The sequence below is a fragment of the Planococcus citri genome, chromosome 4 (genome assembly GCF_950023065.1).
Source record: "Planococcus citri chromosome 4, ihPlaCitr1.1, whole genome shotgun sequence".
Lineage (NCBI taxonomy): Eukaryota > Metazoa > Arthropoda > Insecta > Hemiptera > Pseudococcidae > Planococcus > Planococcus citri.
In genome coordinates this window covers 3714607-3735249 of record NC_088680.1, presented here as the reverse complement: position 1 = coordinate 3735249, position 20643 = coordinate 3714607, and the positions used below count along the sequence as shown (strand labels likewise).

Below are 20643 nucleotides of genomic sequence, written 5' to 3'. Positions count from 1 at the left end.
TCAAACGTTTCTATTTCAAATTTTTGAAAAAAAAATCACGTTTGTGCATGAAATCACGATATGAAAAAAGTTTGAATTGAAACAAAAGCTGGAGACGGTCAAAACATTTTTTGTTAGGTACATTTCTTTCTATCTTCTGATGCGTAGTGAAACCCTTCGCACTGTCAAACTGAAAAACCGAATTGAGGGGGGGAAAATCTCAAATTTGACTCTGATTTTTCAAAATACCATAAAACCTACTGAAGTACAATACGAAATGGTATCATTTACAAAATTTAAGAGAAAGAAGCTATTCAAATCAATTTTCTAGAATTTCCAAAATTTATAAAACCCTCGAAACAATTCTAAAAATCCAAACGAATTCCAAAGTTTCAAAAGCATATTTTCAAAACAAATTTCTGAATTTCTGATTTTTTAAAAACCCAACTTAAGTATTAGGTAGGTAACAAAAAAATTAGAATTTCCAAAATTGGAAAAAAGGCGAAACCATTCGGCAAGTGTTAGGCAAGTGTAATGTATGTACCTACGTTTTTTGCAATTTTTAGGAAAAAACTTGGACTTTTGACTTTGAGTAATTATTGGAAAAGGCAACAAAGCGAGAATTTTTGCAATTTCTGACCAAGAAAAAAATGACAAAAAGCGAGACTGTACTGTAACTGTGTAAATAAAATTTTAGCACCAGCCGACTTCTTGGAATTTTTTGCAAAATTAAAAAATTTTTTGGCACCTTTTCTAAAAAATAACATTCTTTTGTAAATTTTAGTTTTAGAAAAAGCAAGAATTTTGTTTTGACCATTTTTCAGCAAAAAGCAGGAAAGTACTAAGTAGGACCTCTTGTTGGGTAATATGTAAAAAAAAGTAAAATTGGTGTTGGAAAATGATATTTATATTTTTGCAGTTTTTTTCGTTTCAGTGAACTATCAGATCAGCTAGCTAAACATGAAAAGTTCACTAGTGTGACCGTAACCTTTGGAAAATTGAAAATTTGAAATTAAAAATATTGAAGAATTCTGAATTCAGAATAATCTTTTTAGTTTTTAGTTTTAAACAAATTAAACTTTCAATATTTGTCTGACTCTGAATTCTGAAAAGTTCACTAGTTTGTCCCTTACCTGCCGAAATTATAAATTCAAAATACTTATTAAAAATTTTAGAATTTTGGAAAAATTTGAAAAAAAAAAGAAAAAATTATACAAAATTATAATTTAGCTTTCCTTTATTTTGCATCTTTTTTGTGGCGACACTGCTCAGAAATTTTTTAATCCACCAATCAGCAAGCAATTACAAACCGCGCAATGAAAGAAAGATTTTAAGGTACTGTATAATGGGTATGATCGACGTCAGCCATTTTGGTTGTCTCGCGTCGTTGTGTACATTCGTCGATAGTAAATGTTGTATAAGTGTGAGTAAGTCTCACCCACACTTATACAACATTTACTATCGACGAATGTACACAACGACGCGAGACAACCAAAATGACTGACGTCGATCATACCTATTATACAGTACCCTAAAGATTTGAAAAGCCTTATCAGTTCCTACTTATCAGTAATGGAAATTGGAATGCTTGAATGTAAAACATCAAATTATGAACTGCGGGTTAGTTTTCATACAGTTACAAATAGTTCAATTGTAAATGTATTGAAGAAATGAGCAGAAGTGTTATAAATGATTACAGGTAAAGTGTTGTCCTTCATCAGTCATTCATAGAGACAAGAGTACAGTAATTGTTTGCTTTGCTCACGCTTTCTTTCCAAAGACAAGAAATTTGTTTGTATTTCATAATTTATTGAACAATAACGTTTGAAATCTTGTCTGTTCCAGATTTCACGTTGAATAACTAAATTTCGTTTCTACAGTATTCAGGAAAAATGGACATCTCGTACAGTAATTCGTTGGAATGGGATTTCTGCAGTGGAGTGTCTACATTGCTAGATATTACCATACGCTCGATCATTCAAAAATCGTGGCGTGATGCGATCATTCAAAGACGTCAATGTGGAAAATTGGATACGTTTTTCGATAGGATGTATGAGTAGATATAAAATGTATTTCCTGGCACTGGAGTAAGAATTCTTACAATACTTTTTAAATTCAAAAGTATGTGGAAACTTATGTGAAAAATTTCACATAAACCTTCACATAGTTTTTCATTCAATCAAATGCAAAAATATTTACAAAACTTAGATATTGAAATGAAATGCAAAATTTTTTGTAATACTTAAACATTTCAAACAAATGCAAAAATTTCATCAAAACCTAAACATTTCAAACAAATGCAAAAATTCATTCAAAACTTAAACATTTCAATGAAATGCAAAAATTTCATCAAAACTTGAACATTTCAAACAAATGCAAAAATTCTTTCAAAACTTAAACATTTCAAACAAATGCAAAAATTCATTCAAAACTTAAACATTTCAATGAAATGCAAAAATTCATTCAAAACTTAAACATTTCAAACAAATGCAAAAATTTCATCACAACATTACCATTATACCACTAGTTAAAGAAAACATTATCTCTAATAAAGCGGTAACACAAACACCAACACCTTTATCATAGAAACTGATTCTTTTAACTAATGAATTTTTTCCACTGTGAACGAATTTTTTTGCATTTGAAGTACACCATCTTTTAGAAATTGATCCATTAGTTAAAGAAATCAATTTCAATAATAAAATGAATAACTATAATAAAATGGATAACCAAGCACCTTTAAGAACATGTGAGAAGTGTATGTGTAAAATTACATACAAGAACTATGCCAGACATTTAAAAACAAAGAAACACAATGAAGTCAAGATTAATGTGAAAGAATTAAAGACGGAATTGAAGTGGTATGGAATGAAAAATGTTGATAAAATGAAAAAATCAGATTTGTTAGTGAACAAAGATAAAATCAAGGCTATTAATATTGATAGAGAAAAATTGTTGAAATTATCAAAAAAGAAATTGATTGAGTTTATTCAGGATAACAATTTCAATATTAATAAACAGTTGAGAAAAGATCAAATAGTAGAAAGGTTACTCGATTTTCACTCAAATAAAACATTACCTCTGCCCAAATGGGAATTTGTGGATGAAAATTTTAAATCAAGACATGCTCAATTTGATATGAAAAATAACTGGGATATTAAAGATATGTCAAAGTTTTTACATTTTATGAAAAAACATGTTAGTTCTTTACTTCAAGAATGGATGAAAAAGCATAGTGGTATTAAAGTGAATTTTTGTGTTTCTGCAACTTATGTAGACACTCGAGATGAAACAAAAATTGCATACAAACATTTGCAAACTAAGAATGATAGAATTACTAATAGAAGTGAATTAACAAATGGAATTTCAACTTTAATGAAGAGTGTACTTGATAGACATGAAAATATCATTGATGAATTAACAGGTAGTCCATGGCGAATAATATCAATCAATAGTTTTAGAGTAAATATAAACAAATATGACCCGCTTAGAGCAAGTTCCTATATTGATCTTCCAAAAATTTTAAAAGATAAGAAAGCAATTATAAATGTTAAAAATACTGATAATAAATGCTTTTTATGGTCACTTTTAGCATGTTTATATCCTGCAAAAGATAATCCACAAGAAATAATAAAGTACAAAGCATATGAGAAAACTTTTGATAAAGCTTTGAAAGATATTGAATTTCCGATGAAAATTAAAGACATAGAGAAATTTGAAAATAAAGTGAATGAATTGAAATTGGTAGAAGGTGGATTATCTATTAATGTTTATCATCATGATGATCGTTATAAAATTTATCCCTTACATATTACTAAAGAAGAGAAAACAAAACATGTTGATTTATTGTATTTATGTGAAGAGAGTAATGATAGAAATACTCACTACTGTTGGATTAAGGATCTAACAAAATTGATTAAAAGTCAATTAACCAAAAACACTCAAAAAATACATTTTTTGTGCAAAAGGTGCCTTTGTCATTTTTACAGTGAAGTTAAATATTTAGAACATAGAGAAAGCTGTAAAGTACATGATCCAGTTGCAGTAAAACTTCCTCTTAAAAGTGATAACATTTGTGAATTTACAAACTATAATCGATCAATGAAAATTCCTTTCACAATAATAGCTGATTTTGAGTGTATACTTAGAAAACTTGAAAAAACTAAAGTAGAGGAAGATGCTAAAACACAAAAAATTCAAGAGCACGTACCAATTAGTTGTGTTTATTACATTTTATATGAGAATGGAGAAATATCAGAGAACATGTTTGAATATTTTGGAAGTAATACCCCTCAAGTATTGTGTGAAAAATTATCAGAAGATGCAGTACGTATTGCTAATGAATACATATATAATTGTAAAAAAATGAAGAAACTGACCAATATACAAAAATGTGAATATAAAGAAGCAACAATATGTCATATTTGTGAAAGAAAATTGAGTGATTTCCCACCTATGATGGAAAAAAATATTAATAAATTGAGAAAAGAAATAGAAATTACTTCAAATATTTTAAAGTATCATGATGATCAAACACTGACTGATAGACTAGAGAAATTAGAATTAGATTTGAAAGAGAAATTAGATGATGAAGAAAAAAATAAAAAGAAAGTTCAGGATCATGACCATATAACAGGTGAATATAGAGGTGCAGCTCATAGTCTTTGCAACTTGAATTACAATGTACCTAGTTTCATACCCGTCTTGTTTCACAACTTTTCTGGTTATGATTCCCACTTATTAGTCAAAGAATTTGCTGGAACTACAGATAATTTAAAACTAATTCCAAATAATGAGGAATCTTACATCAGCTTCTCAAAAGTTGTAAAGTTTCAACACTATTCAGGAAAAGAGGGTAAAATAGAACTTAGATTTTTAGATTCATACAAATTTCTATCTGAACCACTTTCTAAATTGGCTAAAAACTTGGAAATGTGTCATTTCAAAAATTTAAAGAAATGGTTTGATAATACAGTACCACCTGGAAATGATTCATTGTTCAATTTGTTGACTGAAAAATTGGCTTACCCTTACGATTATATGGACTCATTAGAAAAATATGATGAGGAAGAGTTACCATCTAGGGGAAATTTCTACAACTCCTTGAATGATGAACATGTAGATGAACAGGAATTTTTACGTGCTCAAAAAATTTGGGAACATTTCAACATTAAAAATCTAAAAGAGTTTACAATGTTGTACAATAAAATTGATGTACTCTTGCTAGCAGATGTGATTGAAAATTTCAGAAAAACTGCACTTGAAATTTACAAGTTAGATCCACTTTGGTATTATACTACCCCCGGATTTGCTTGGGATTGCATGTTGAAAACAACAAAACAAAAATTGGAATTGATAACTGATGTAGACATGTTGTACATGTTTGAAAATGCCAAGCGTGGTGGAATTTCCCAATGTTCAAATAGATATGAAAAAGCCAATCATAAGTACATGGGTGAAAAATTTGATAAAAATAAAGAATCAACATTCATTCAGTATTTGGATGCAAATAATTTATATGGATGGGCTATGAGTAAACATTTACCATATGGAGGGTTTTGGTGGGCAAATCCAAACGATTTTACTTACAGTAGAATTTTGAAAATGAGAGATAACCAAAGCAAAGGATATCTGTTTGAAGTTGATTTAAGCTATCCAGAAACATTACATGATTATCATTCTGATCTACCTTATTGTGCAGAAAATATTATTGATGAAAATAGACTTCCTAAATTATTCACAACATTATATGATAAGAAGAAATATGTTTTACATTATTTGAATCTTAGACAGGCTCTTGAAGCAGGTTTGAAATTGGAAAAAATTCACAGAGTTATTCAATTCAACCAATCAGATTGGATGAAAGTATATATTGATAAAAATACAAAGCATAGACAAAATGCAAAAAATGAATTTGAAAAAGACTTTTTTAAATTGATGAATAACTCGGTGTTTGGTAGAACAATGATGAATGTGCGAAATCATGTGGATATAAAATTGATTAGTGAAGGTAAAAAATATACAAAGTATGTTTCAAAACCAAATTTTGTAAAATCAACATTTTTTGCAGAAGATCTTGCAGCTGTTCACATGAAAAAAACTCACATCAATTTCAATCAACCAATTTATGTGGGTGTTTCTATTTTAGATATTTCAAAAACATTGATGTATGATTTCTATTATAGGTTGAAGAGAGAATATAAAAATGATGTTAAACTTTTGTATACTGATACAGACTCATTAATTTTGTCAATAAAAACGCCAGACTTTTACAGTGATATGAAAGGAATGATTGATGAATTTGACACATCAGACTATCCTGAGAATAATATATATGGTATTCCTCAAGTTAATAAAAAAGTTATTGGTAAATTCAAAGATGAAATGAAAGGAAAAAGTATTGAAGAATTCATAGGGTTAGCTTCTAAATTGTACTCCATCAAAGTATTTGAAGAAGATGAAAAGAAAAGAGCAAAAGGAGTGAATAAACATGTAATCAAAAATCAAATCACCCATAATGATTATAAAGAATGCTTAGAGAAGAAAATAACAAAGAGTTTCAAGCAGAAAATTATACAAAGTAAAAATCATAATATTTACACATTTGAACAAGATAAAAGAGGTTTATCTCCATTTGATGACAAGAGATGTATATTTGACAATGAAACTTTACCTTGGGGACATTATAAACTAGAAGCAGAGTTGGGGCGATTCAGAATCTCTGAAATGAATCGTGAGGAATCGCAAGGGTCGAGATTCTGAATCCGATTCTGAATCCGATTCTTTTTGAAAAAGAATCGCATTTGAAAAGAATCGGATTCTTTTATTTTTTGCGAATCGCAATTTTAGCGGCTCTCGATTCTTTTCCAATTTGCGATTCTTTATATTTTTTTTTTTAGTGATAAAAAGGGGTATAGAAATGAAAAATTTGATTCAATTTAAATGGAATAGTCCGGCATATGACAATAGGAGTAATTGCACCCCCCCCCCCCCCCGCCAATCCTCCGGGACAACTTTTTTCATAAAGGGGACATCCTAAGGAACATTTTAAAGCAAAGTTGCCAAAAAAAAAGTTGGCCTTACTTCCAAAATGGCGACCATTTTGATTGACTGGTCAGCCGAAATCGCAGATTTTGCGTTTTAACCTAGGACTTGCACGAACTTTTTCAAATTTTACAAAGGTAGATCGAAAGATCATACAAAAATAATCACCCGTCAAAATTTCAAGTGCTAAAGTGCGTTTTTCAATTTTTGGTGAATTTTTGAAAATCGAATTTAGGCCAAAAATGAGGGAAAAAATCAAAATTTCACCAAATTGACCAAGAAAGCTGAAATTTGGGATACACCCTATTTTCGTCATGCCAAATCGATTGGAAACGGTCTCAACTCGTTTTGAGCAGTTCTGGAGCCTCCAGAAAAATTTTGAAACTTTAAATTTTCACGAAATTTCATCAAATGGAGATGGAAAGCTGAAATTTACTCTACAATTCAATTTCAACACCCTCTGAAGACGACTTCAGGTGAGTTCAAGTAATTTTAGGGCCTCCATCGACTTATTTGAAAATTACTGGAGCCTCCAGCAGATTTTTGAAGCTTTTAATTTTCACAAAACTTCATCAAATAGAGATGGAATGCTGAAATTTACTCTATACACTCCAATTTTAACACCCTCTGGAAACGACTTCTGGTTGATTTCAAGTCATTTTAGAGCCTCCAACGACTTTTTTGAACGTAACTGGAGCCTCCAGTAGATTTTTGAAACTTGAAATTTCCCCAAAATTTTATCAAACCAAGATGGAGAGTTGAAATTTATTCTGCAAACTATGTAATTTCAATATGCTACGAAGTTGACTGCTGGTGAATTTCAAGTCGTTTTGGTCCCTCCAGCAACTTTTTGAAAGGTTGTATGACTTTTTTTGGAAAATTGAAATTTCCTAAAAGTAGGTGGAAGCTTCAAAAGGCTCCAGTAATTTTCAAAAAAGTCGCTGGAGGCCATAAAATGACTTGAACTCACCTGAAGTCGTCTTCAGAGGGTGTTAAAATTAGAGTGTAGAGTAAATTTCAGCTTTCCATCTCCATTTGATGAAATTTTGTGAAAATTTAAAGCTTCAAAAATCTGCTGGAGGCTCCAGTAATTTTCAAAAAAAGTCGCTGGAGGCCCTAAAATTACTTGAACCCACCTGAAGTCGTCTTCAGAGGGTGTTGAAATTGAATTGTAAAGTAAATTTCAGCTTTCCATCTCCATTTGATGAAATTTTGTGAAAATTTAAAGTTTCAAAATTTTTCTGGAGGCTCCAGAACTGCTCAAAACGAGTTGAAACCGTTTCCAATCGATTTGGCATGACGAAAATAGGGTGTATCCCAAATTTCAGCTTTCTTGGTCAATTTGGTGAAATTTTGATTTTTTGCCTCATTTTTGGCCTGAATTCGATTTTCAAAAATTCACCAAAAATCGAAAAACGCACTTTAGCACTTGAAATTTTGACAGGTGATTAATTTTTGTATGATCTTTCGATCTACCTTTGTAAAGTTTGAAAAAGTTCGTGCAAGTCCTAGGTTGAAACGCAAAATCTGCGATTTCGGCTGACCAGTCAATCAAAATGGTCGCCATTTTGGAAGTAAGGCCAACTTTTTTTGGCAACTTTGCTTTAAAATGTTCCTTAGGATGTCCCCTTTAAGAAAAAAGTTGTCCCGGAGGATCGGCGGGGGGGGGGGGGGGTGCAATTATTCCTATTGTCATATGCCGGACTAAAAGGGAACATATATAGAACATGGACCGTTTTATGTTTATTTTATTTATTTACTGACGGAGTACGGAGTACTTAGTAAAATAAAACAGTGATAAAAGAATCGAAAAAAGAATCGCGATTCTTGCGATTCAGAATCGCAATTCTCACGATTCTGAATCGCGATTCTTTTACAAAAAGAATCGAAATTCTCAGAATCCGATTCTTTTTTCAGAAGAATCGCGGGCAAAAGAGTTCGATTCGATAAATCAAAGAATCGCCCCAACTCTGACTAGAAGTAGAAAGACAGAATTTTATCACACATTTGAAAACTCTCTCTTCACTAATATAAATAACTTTGGTTAAAATTTTTTTTTCCTTATTATAAAATAATAATATGATCAATAATGAAAAGGGACATCTTAAATTATTACTCTCTCATGTAAATTGGTATGATGTTTCAAGTAATCAGGAACTATCAGAAAATTTAATCAGAGAATTCAAAGACAAAGTATATTGGTTTGCAATTTCAGTTCATCAAAAACTGTCACAAGATTTCATTAGGGAATTCAAAGACAAAGTATATTGGTTTGCAATTTCAGTTCATCAAAAACTGTCAGAAGATTTCATTAGGGAATTCAAAGACAAAGTAAATTGGGAAGAAATTTCACGTTATCAAAAACTATCAGAAAATTTCATAAGGGAATTCAAAGGCAAAGTAAATTGGGAAGAAATTTCACGTTATCAAAAACTATCAGAAGATTTCATCATGGAATTTAAAGATTGTGTAAATTGGCATTGGATTTCAGGTCATCAAAAACTGTCTGAACATTTCATTAGAGAATTCAAAGATCAAGTAAATTGGCATTGGATTTCATGCCATCAAAAACTGGCTGAAGATTTCATTAAAGAATTTAAAGACCAAGTATGCTGGGAATGTATTTCATGGAGTCAAAAACTGTCTGAACATTTCATTAGAGAATTCAAAGACAAAGTAGATTGGAAAGAAATCTTAGAAAATCAAGAACTATCAGAAGATTTCATATGTGAATTGAAAGATTGGGTATCTAGGAAAAAAATGTAATAGTTAAAAGAATTGTTTTCTATAATAAAATGAGTTCTATTATAGAATTGGATAATTTTATAACAAATACTTTAAGGAACAATATTCAATTATTTCAAGAATCTAAGCAAAGAGTGAAAACATACAACATTGAGGATGCTCTTTCTCCTGAAGTTGTGAATGATTTTAAAAACATGGACAAGTTTCAATTTTCAGAAAGCATATTGATGTTATATTTGAGAACGAGAGAAAACTTGATGAAAACAAATGTGAATACATATTTGAATGAAATGAAAAAAATCATTCCTTATGAGATTATGAAGGAAGCTTCACAGAGATTTGGTCTCATATGCAATGTATCAAAAAAAGAGTATTATCCATCCAAAAGGTGTCAAAACTGTGGAAGTACTCGAGAATTTTTCAAAGATCGAGATAATATTTTAATATGCAAAAAATGTTTTGCCGAGGTAATTCACTACAAACATAATTCTAAACCTCATTGCTTCAAGAAACAAAATTCAAACTACAATAGGTTAAGTAATTTCAAAAAGTGTTTGGAGAAATATCAAGGAAAACAAACTGATTTTATAAGTCCAGAGGTTTATATACATTTACAAGAAGCTTTATCTACATTTGGACAAGTGAAAAAATCAACTGTTTTTTATTTCTTGAAAGAACTAGGTTATCATAAACACTATGACGATTATATTCTAATTCATTCTAATTTAACAGGGCAGAAACCAAGTGATATTTCCCATTTAGAACAACAACTTCTAAATGATTTTGAAAAATTTTCCAATCAATTTGATTTGATAAATAGCCATAGAAAAAACTTTATAAATATGAAATTTCTTTTACATAAATTAATGTTGAAAGATGGTCACAATTTTGATCCAGAAGATTTCATTTCACTTGGCAACAAGAGGGAATGTGATGAAATATGCAGAAAAATATTCCTTTCTTTAGGATGGAAATATTCATCTAATTAACTGCTTTGTTCTTTTAGAACACTGTTCTAAAAGATATTACCACTTTTTATAATTTTTTGTAACCACTAAAGCTGTATAAAACTCATTGTTTGGACTCACACATCTGTACGCATTTTGATCTGTAAAAGTTAGATTTTTGATTTCAATAAACAAGTCTGTGGTACGAATTCGCTCATTAGAAATGATGGATTCATTGTTATAATTGAACCACTTATTATTTGACTGAAATTTCTCAAAATTATAAACACATTCAATTTTTGTATTGACTCCCTCTGTTTCCATAAGCAATTTTACCCAAGTTTTTGTCACCAAATGCTGTTGACTCTTTAAATTTTGCTGCGACACTACCAAATAATCATAGTAATAGTTACTTGAAGATTCACCAAATTTTTTTGTTCTAATTCGACACATGTATTGTCCTTCATTTATAACTTTCAAAAATGATACAACCTCAACCTTTTTCTTCGATGTTGAATTCAAATATTCAAATTTATTGATACTTAAACGTTCTGGAATGTCAAAAGGAACATCTTTAAGCCATTCCAGCTGATACACAAATTCTTGTTCTGAAAATGTAACGTTACAAAATAGTGTAACTCCCTCATTGTTGACTATTTTTTGAGATCTAAAGAATAAATCATGTTCTTGTAAAGTTGATACAAAAAGGGTAAACAGAATAATACCAGCACACTTCATTTTATAATAGGAAAAAAAATTTTTCTACTATAAATGAGCAATAATTACAATTTAGTAAATGAAAATGTTAATATAAGAAAGGAATTGAAGGCAATGTATCAGGCAAGTAAAGCAGGTAAAATTTATAAGCAAGAAGTATTAGAAGAACAGTTTAAACCAATCATTACACCACTAGAAAAAATTAGAAACCAAATAACTCAAAATGTTCCAGAAACCGTCCAAATACCTTCCCAAAATCTTCCAGAAACCTTCCCACAACCTACCCAAAATATGCTTGAGTGGAATAGTTCTCATGAAAATGTTCTTGGCGAAATAGCAAAACAATATTTACAATTTTATGCTGCTGATGATAAAAAAGAAATTTGTGATACTACTTTTGGGATTCGATATGATCCAGACATTAATAAATGGATGATTGGCAATGAAGAAATTACTTTTAATGGTAATAACATCAAGTTTAAAGGTGGTATTGAATTTAAAGGAACTCATGGTTTATGGCAGTTGTTGACATTAAAAAATCCAGATCCAAATGAGTATGATTCTGAAGATTTAAAGGATTTTTGGAAAATTATTGATAAAACCAGTAGTTATAAACAAAATAATAATCCATCTTCCAGAGTGAAATCAAGTTGTGGAATCAAATACATTTCTGTAATAAAACCTTTACTGGATAAATATCTGAAAAAGGGGGGAGGGTTGTATCAAAGTGATAGCATAGATAGTTATCTAGAAAAATTAATCACAATTTACTCAGAGATTCAAAAAGGATCTTTAGATGGTAAGGCAATAGTACCAATTTTAAATCATCTCAAAAAAATGAATTTGTATGCCAACACATCTGGGGATAAATATATTTATTGGGATAACTTGCCTGAATTGTTTGATAAATTAGTTGTTTTGTATGGTGAAAAGAAAGCTGGAAATTCCAACCCTCATTTAAGAAATGAAATTGTTAGGATTTTGCAAGAACTTAAAGAACTTTGAAAAAAAAATTTCCTATTATAAAATGAATAGTGACTCTCCATGTAGTAGTGAAGGAAATAATTCTAATACACAAAGTGGGAGAACAAGCTCCCAGCATCAAAATATGAAAACATGTATTTTCTTGATGACGATTCTCTTGAAAAGTATTTGGAAATTTAGAAAAAAAGTGATTAGACGCAAAAAGAAGAAATGATATTTTTTTTTCTGTAATAAACATGAATAGTAACAACTTTAAAACTATATTGAATGACAAAATTCGACAAAGAATTCCCAAGGTGATGTTTGATGGTGAAGTGAAAGAAGGTAGTGGTATGTTGGGTACAATTGCAAATTGGGCAATAAAGAAGCTTCCATTACCTCCCATGCATTTAGAAGATCATAATTTTACTGGACCCTGGACAAATCCAACTTTACAAATATTGAAAGGAGTTGAACCAAGAAATAAACTGGATTATGCATCTAGGAGACATGATGTTGCTTATGAATTGATGGAAGATCCTGCTGAACTTCATGAAGCTGATTATATATTACAGAGAGAAGCTTCAAATATTGCACGTGATAAAGATACAAGTAAAAAATTGGAAAAACAAGCTCAGCTTGTGGATGCTGTCATGGGTGCAAAAAGGTACTTTGGTACCAGTATGAAAAAGGAAAATTATGAAAAAATTCCTGTCAATTTAGATGAAAAAGAGCAACTGTTAATTCTAGAGGGAATAAAGTTAGGGAAACCAATTACTTTAAACTTGGATCACAAACAATTGATTCGAACAAAAAACAGTGTGATGAAAGAGACTTATTTACCAGTGACAACATATCAAAAGAAGGAAATCAGTAAAGCGCGTACTAAAAAGAAATCAGTCAAGATAAAGTTGTCTGCAAAACAATTGGAATTTATCAACACAAATAATAAAACTGGAGGTTTCTTACCTGCTCTAGTTGCTGCATTACCAGCTATAGCTGCAGCATCATCCATGATTAAAAATGGTTTTGATGCCTATAGCAATCATAGAGCAAACAATCAGTTAGTTGAAGAAGTTAAAAAAAGATATAAAGAAGAAAAACCTCTTCACAAACAACTAACTGATATACTAGAGGAACCAGTAAAGTCTGGTACAGGTTTGGAAAACAACGAAAAGGTTTTGCAATTTATAAATAATTCTAAAGATATCAAATTAGCTATGAAGAAAGTAGGAAAAGGATTATATTTGAATCCAGCTTCTCATCGAAAACCTGTTGAAGGTGAGGGGTTATATTTAAATCCGGCTTCTCATCGAAAACCTGTTGAAGGTGCTGGGGTTAATGTGAAAGCAAAAAAAAAAAAGAGGAAGGGAGGTTAATAAAAATTCCTATTAAACCCTTATCCAATATGGAACTAGAATTATATGCAAAGGAATTGTGTATACCTTATTTTAGGGGAGTGTTTATGAAAGATCAACTACCAAAACAAATTGGAAGAAATGAAAGCATGATTATCAATTTAGATGATTCTATTGGACCGGGATCTCATTGGGTTTGTTTTTTCAAGAAAGATGATTATATAATTTATTTTGATTCTTTCGGTGAAAGACCTCCTAGTGAAGTACTAAACTATTTTCAAAAGAATGTATATTATAATGTTGACCAAAAGCAAAATTTCAATCAAGTTATTTGTGGACATCTTTGTTTGAAATTTTTAGCTGAGTTCTAAGTATTTTAAGAGAATTTCTCTTAAAATTACATTTCTCTAATATCCAATGCTACATAAATTTTTTCATCACCAAAATCCAACAGATTACCATCTTGATCTACAATCTGAACTACAATTTCCCTGAAAGAATGTGTATTTATTTCATAGTATAAGTAGTGATATGGGATTATCCAATATTTTTCACCTGTTGGAGCTGACCAGGGGTGGGAGTATATTACACCACCTCCTCCTTCTCCATTTTCATAATTTGTATTCACTAAATTACATTTTACTTGAATAGCAGTAAGAGGAAAAATGTCAATCATTCTATCTGAATGATGTGTTACATCTTTTTCTAAAACCCTTTCACTATAACCCAAAACTCTACAAATAGAGTTGGGTACACTAAAGTCAACTTTTTTACCTTCAGATATTATCTTTACTTTATGAGTATATGGTGTTAAATTCATTTTCAATTTATCTGCTGCACACCTTCTCTCTTTAATTGCTTGTAAGATATCTTCTACTTTGTACTTATCTCCAGGAATGTGAATGTAATGACGACACTCTTTATCTAATAACTTATCTAGATGTAAATCTTCCCTTTTTTGTATTATTGTACTTAGTTTATCAAATTCCTTTGCTTTGATTGTACTCTCTAGATTATCCACATCATAAATTCCTTCTGGAACTGTAATCATCTTCTTTTCATCTTCTGAAAGATCAAATCGTATATTTTTTCTCTCAACATTATATAAAGAGTTGAATTTTTTATCTCTTATAGCGTTGATAATATCCGTAACTTCGTAGGCACCTTCTGGAATATAAATTTCCTCGTGATTTCCTTGATCATCTACAAGATCAAACCTGTTGTTATGTTTTCTTACATTCATTAAAGAATTAAAGAGACTAAGAATGAGTAAACAAACTCCATAGAGTTTATTAGAACACAGATTAACTCTATTTTTAAATATTGTGTGAATGTAAGAAGATAAAGTTTCTCCTTTACGTTCGCCTATTAAATCAAATCTCATATTTATAATACAAAAAAAAAATCCTAATATAAATGAAGAAAAAACGTATTATAAAAGTAGTTAAAAGTGATATACCTATTGAAATTGAAAATTATGATTACAAGGAGGTGGGTCCACGATATAATAGAAATTTTCCAAATGTAATTCGAGCTGGTATATTTGGTCCATCAGGTTGTGGTAAAACCAATCTTTTAATTCAAATTCTAATGGAAATAAATACATATACCCATATTTATCTTTGCTCAAAAACATCTCATCAAGAAAAATATATTCGATTGAAAAACATAATAGATATTATCAACAGAACATCACCAGAACAGAACATTGGTTTTAGTACTATATTACCTCAAGATTTGAAAGAACCTGAAGAAATGAAACCAAATTCAGTTATAATTTTTGACGATGTTTTGACAGACCCTCAAGATAAAATAGCAAATTTCTATCTGAGAGGAAGACATTACAATATTTCTTGCTTTTATCTAGCTCAATCCTATTCAAAATGTCCAAAACAATGTATAAGAGATAATTTTAATTTACTGGCAATTTTTATGCAAGATCTTAGAAATTCGAGACACATCTACGATAATCATGTCTCACATTTAGTAACATTTGATGAATATTTGGAAATGTGCAATATTTGTTGGAAAACTAAGTATGGCTTTCTAGTAATTGATAAAGATTGTGATAATGTGAATGAAATTTTTAAACAAAGTTTTAAAGGATTTTTTTATATACAATAAATAAATGGAAGAAGCTAAAGAATTACATGCACCTATTAGGAAAAAATTTTGTAAAAGAAGTATTGTAACCAAAGGTATTGACGATTTATGGGCAGCTGATTTATTAATTATGGACAAATATTCCAAAGAAAATGATGGTTTTAAATATATGCTCAATGTTGAAGATACATTTTCTAAATTTGTATGGATTGAACCTTTGAAGAATAAGTCAGGCAAAGCAGCTACAGATGCTTTTGAAAATATTTTGAAAATCTCGAAAAGAAAACCCAATTTACTTCATGTGGACAAAGGTGGGGAATTTGTAAATCAAACTTTCAAGACAATGTTGAAAAAACACAACATTAAAATGTATCATACCAATAATGAGGAAAAGTCTGCAATAATTGAACGTTTCAACAGAACATTAAATCAAAAGTTGAAAATTTATTTTGAGATGAGGAAGAATTTCAGATGGATTGATATTTTACCTAAAATACTAGAAGAATATAACACAAAAGATGTTCATAGAACTATTGGTATGCCACCTATTAAAGTTGATAAGGATAATGCAGAAGAAATTTTGATGAAATTTAACAAAAATAAACCCAAATGTAAATCGAATCAGAAATTTAAGCAGGGAGATAGAGTTAGAATTTTTGCATATAAAAAAGTTTTTGATAACAAGTACAAGAATAACTGGACTAAAGAAATTTTTGTAGTTGATGAAATATTTCACACAACTCCTGTAACTTATTCTATTAAAGATACTGATGGTGAAGAAATTGAAGGGAAATTCTATAATGAAGAACTTTTAAAATCCAAGTTTTAATAAAAAAAAATTTTTCCTATTATAAATATGATACAAAATTACATTGAAAGTGAAGACTTTGTAGTCTACAGACCCTCTCCACAAGATGACATAAATAAAGGAAATAGTAAAATTCGTATAAGAACATACAATGAAGATGTCATTACCCATCCACATAGAAGTGGATTACTTGTGAAAGGAATTGTTACAGTGACTAAAAATTCTGACAAGAGTGCTGTAGCAGAACTTGATTTGAAAAAAATATCATTTGTTACTAATCCACTACCACATTTATTTTCAAAAATTGAATATTTGGAATGTGATAAAATAATAGATTCAGTTGAAGAGCCAGGTGTGGTTACTACTATGAAAGGAATTGTTTCATTTGGTTCTGATTCGATTTACAATGATGGAGGTTGGAATATCTCCTCTCCAAACTCAAATGTTCTGAACAAATCTGGGTATTTTACTTTGTATGATCCTTTAGAAACACTATTTGGTTATCATGAGGATCACAAGGATTATGTATTTCACGTCCCACATGAATTAAGGTTAACAAAAACCCATCTCAATAATTATAATAATATGTTTCAAGTTGATAGTACTTTTGCAAATGAACATACTATTACTATAAAATTTACAGATGTTGCGTTGATAATGTCACAGGTAAAATTGAGAAGAGAAATGGAAAACAAATGTCTAAAACAAATACTGGCTTCAAAAGATTTACCACAAATTTTTAGACATTGGGGATATGAGTTTAAAACTGGTATAACAACAAAAAAGTATACATGTGAATATACTTGTGATGGGAATCCAATATTTATTCTTATTGGGATGCAAAAAAATAGAAATGATAACATCAAAGTGGATAATAGTCAATTTGATTTATGTGGCCTTGAAAACGTTCAAGCTGTTCTCAACAATAATGAACATTATCCTAAAACTGAACTAAATATAAATAGTTCAGAAAATGATTATAATAAAATTTATCAAATGTTTAAAAATTTCAAACTAGCTTATTATGGTAATGAAGGGAAACCAATTTGTTCTATAAATGATTATGCCAACAAATATCCCATAATAGCTATTGATTGTACCTGCCAACCTGAAAGCATAAAGGAGAGTACCACAAACGTAAAATTAAAATTTAGATTCAAGGAAGCTCTTTCTGCTGATACAGTAATACACATTGTAACTATTTATAATGTTGTTTCTACTTATAACCCTTTCACAAATAGAGCTGTTGTAAATTAATCTTACATCTTTTATGAAAAAATTTTTCATAAAAAAGTTTTTTATTCACATCATTAAAGTCTGACAATATGAATATTACTTGAGTCTAAGTTACATAAAATATGTTCAATTAAGCCTTTTGAAATATTGCGATTTACTATGTCTTTAAGTTCTTTTGGTAGTTTTTCATTTTCTGAAATTGCGCACTAATTTACTTTGTCTTTGAACTCTATTATGAAATTTTCTGATAAATATTGATACCTTGAAATTCTATACCAATCTACTTTGTCTTTAAATTCTCTTATGAAATCTTAGCATCTCATGCCATGAAATTCCTCTCCAATCTACTTTGTCTTTGAATTCCCTTATGAAATCTTCTGATAGTGCTTGATTTCCTGAAATTTCACTCCAATCAACTTGATCTTTGAATTCTCTTATAAAGTTTTCTGATAGTGTTTGATGTTTTGAAATCCATTTAAAATCTACTTGATCTTTGAACTCTCTTATAAAGTTTTCTGATAGTGCTTGATTTCCTGAAATTTCACTCCAATCTACTTCATCTTTGAATTCTCTTATAAAGTTTTCTGATAGTTTTTGACGCCATGAAATCCTTTCCCAATTTACTTGATCTTTGAATTCTCTTATGAAATACTCAGATAGATCTTGATATCTTGAAATCTTTTTCCAATGTACTTGATCTTTGAATTCTCTTATAAAGTTTTCTGATAGTTTTTGATAACGTGAAATTTCTTCCCAATCTACTTTGTCTTTGAATTCCCTTATGAAATCTTCTGATAGTTTTTGATGAACTGAAATTGCCTCCCAATCAACATAATCTTTTATTAATTCAAGGTGGCTCTTTTCAATAGTGTTCATTATTTATTTTATAATAGAAAGAAAAAAAAATGTCAATTTGTTTTAATCAAATGCAAAAATTTCTCTTCAATAACAACCTCCACATCTGGTGGGTGCATTAGTTAAAAGAATCAGTTTCTATGATAAAGGTGCTGATGTTTGTGTTGTCACTTTATTAAGTGATAATGTTTTCTTTAACTAGTGGTATAATGGTAATGTTGTGATGAAATTTTTGCATTTGTTTGAAATGTTCAAGTTTTGATGAAATTTTTGCATTTGTTTGAAATGTTTAAGTATTGCAAAAAATTTTGCATTTCATTTCAATATCTAAGTTTTGTAAATATTTTTGCATTTGATTGAATGAAAAACTATGTGAAGGTTTATGTGAAATTTTTCACATAAGTTTCCACATACTTTTGAATTTAAAAAGTATTGTAAGAATTCTTACTCCAGTGCCAGGAAATACATTTTATATCTACTTGTATGCACACATCACGATTGATCCAAAGTTTCAAAACGTGAAGATATCTTGGAATGAAACTAAGACGAATAGACAGTTCGTGAACTCCACAACTTTAACATCCTTAAATGAGAAAATCCAAATGCGAATGGAGCAGTATGCTGATAAACTTACTAATGAATTTCTCATCTGGAAAAATCATTTTGATAAAATAATCCGGTATGTCTATGTAGCCTTACTGAAATACCACTGTGTTGACACTTTCTATTATTCAGATGATTTCATATATGACTCGTATGGAAGCGTCAACTACACTGAAATGGCCAAGAAAATGTTGACGTGCGATGAAGTAGGAAAAGAACTGAGATTCGGTTTCGCTTGTGAATTTTGTTTCGAGCATGAAATCAAAGAGTTATGGCCTTCAGTAGCAACGAAATACCTGATCAACTGTTTAGATGAAATAATATGGAATTATTCATTGTTATGGTATTGGATTGCTGTATTAAGTAATCAGCTTCAAAAAGTACCTGCTCATTTTGGTAGCATTCCTCATGCAATGTTTATTAGATTTTCACACACGAAATCAGCGAAGGAGTTCTTCTGGAAACGTATCACCGCAATCGATAATAAGCAAGTCAACCAAGTGAAAAGCATAGGTAAATGCTTTCAAAAGTGTGAAAATCCTGTCGTACCAGTAGTATTGTTGAAGTACTGGCTACCGAGAATGAGCGATGAATTCCTCAAGTGCCTTATATCGCTATATGGTACGCATATGATAGCGTGCATGTTGAGAACATTTCTTTGTCGCGAATTCATTTTGCCTTTTTGGCAGCGGACGTGCAACATGTACAGTAGCGATCAATTTGCTACATTTTTTGTAGAATTTAGTGACACAGAAGATACACATATCAAATTTTTATGTGAACAAATTTGGAATATCGCTTCGATTGAATTCAAAACTCATGCTTCGAATCGTATTACAGCTAAAATTGAAACTGAGCGATTGGCCGATAAACGAAAGAATTTCAGGAATTCTTTGCGAATGATTTATTCTTTTAAAATGTGGTAAACTATATTGATGTACCTAGACCTACTGACTAAGAAGGGTAGGAATACGTATTTGTAATTATTTCCCAAACTTTGATGTTTCAAGAATGTCCGAATTCTGTCAATATGTCTCATTACCTAGTCATTTTAGAAAAATAAAATACTGCGATCGATGAAATTTTTTCTTACGTTTCTATTTCAAATTTTCGAGAAAAAAAATAATGGTTCTGCATGAAATCACGATATGAATAAAAAGTTTGAATTGAAACAAAAGCTGCAGTAAGCTGCAGAGGGTCAAAACATTTATTGTTTCATTTTTTTCTATCTTCTGATGCATAGTGTAGTGAAACCCTTTGAACTGTCAAACTCAAAAAACCAATT

General features: G+C 30.1%; 1 protein-coding gene across 1 annotated transcript; it reads left to right on the top strand.

The window, feature by feature from the left end:
• Positions 1–1425: 1425 nt before the first annotated feature.
• On the top strand, positions 1426–20440 carry LOC135844181 (uncharacterized). Its single transcript, XM_065362323.1, has 2 exons — positions 1426–1599; positions 19265–20440. The coding sequence occupies exons 1-2, from the start codon at positions 1552–1554 to the stop codon at positions 20282–20284; spliced, it is 1068 nt and encodes a 355-aa protein (XP_065218395.1). The 5' UTR covers positions 1426–1551; the 3' UTR covers positions 20285–20440.
• The last annotated feature ends 203 nt before the right edge of the window (positions 20441–20643 follow it).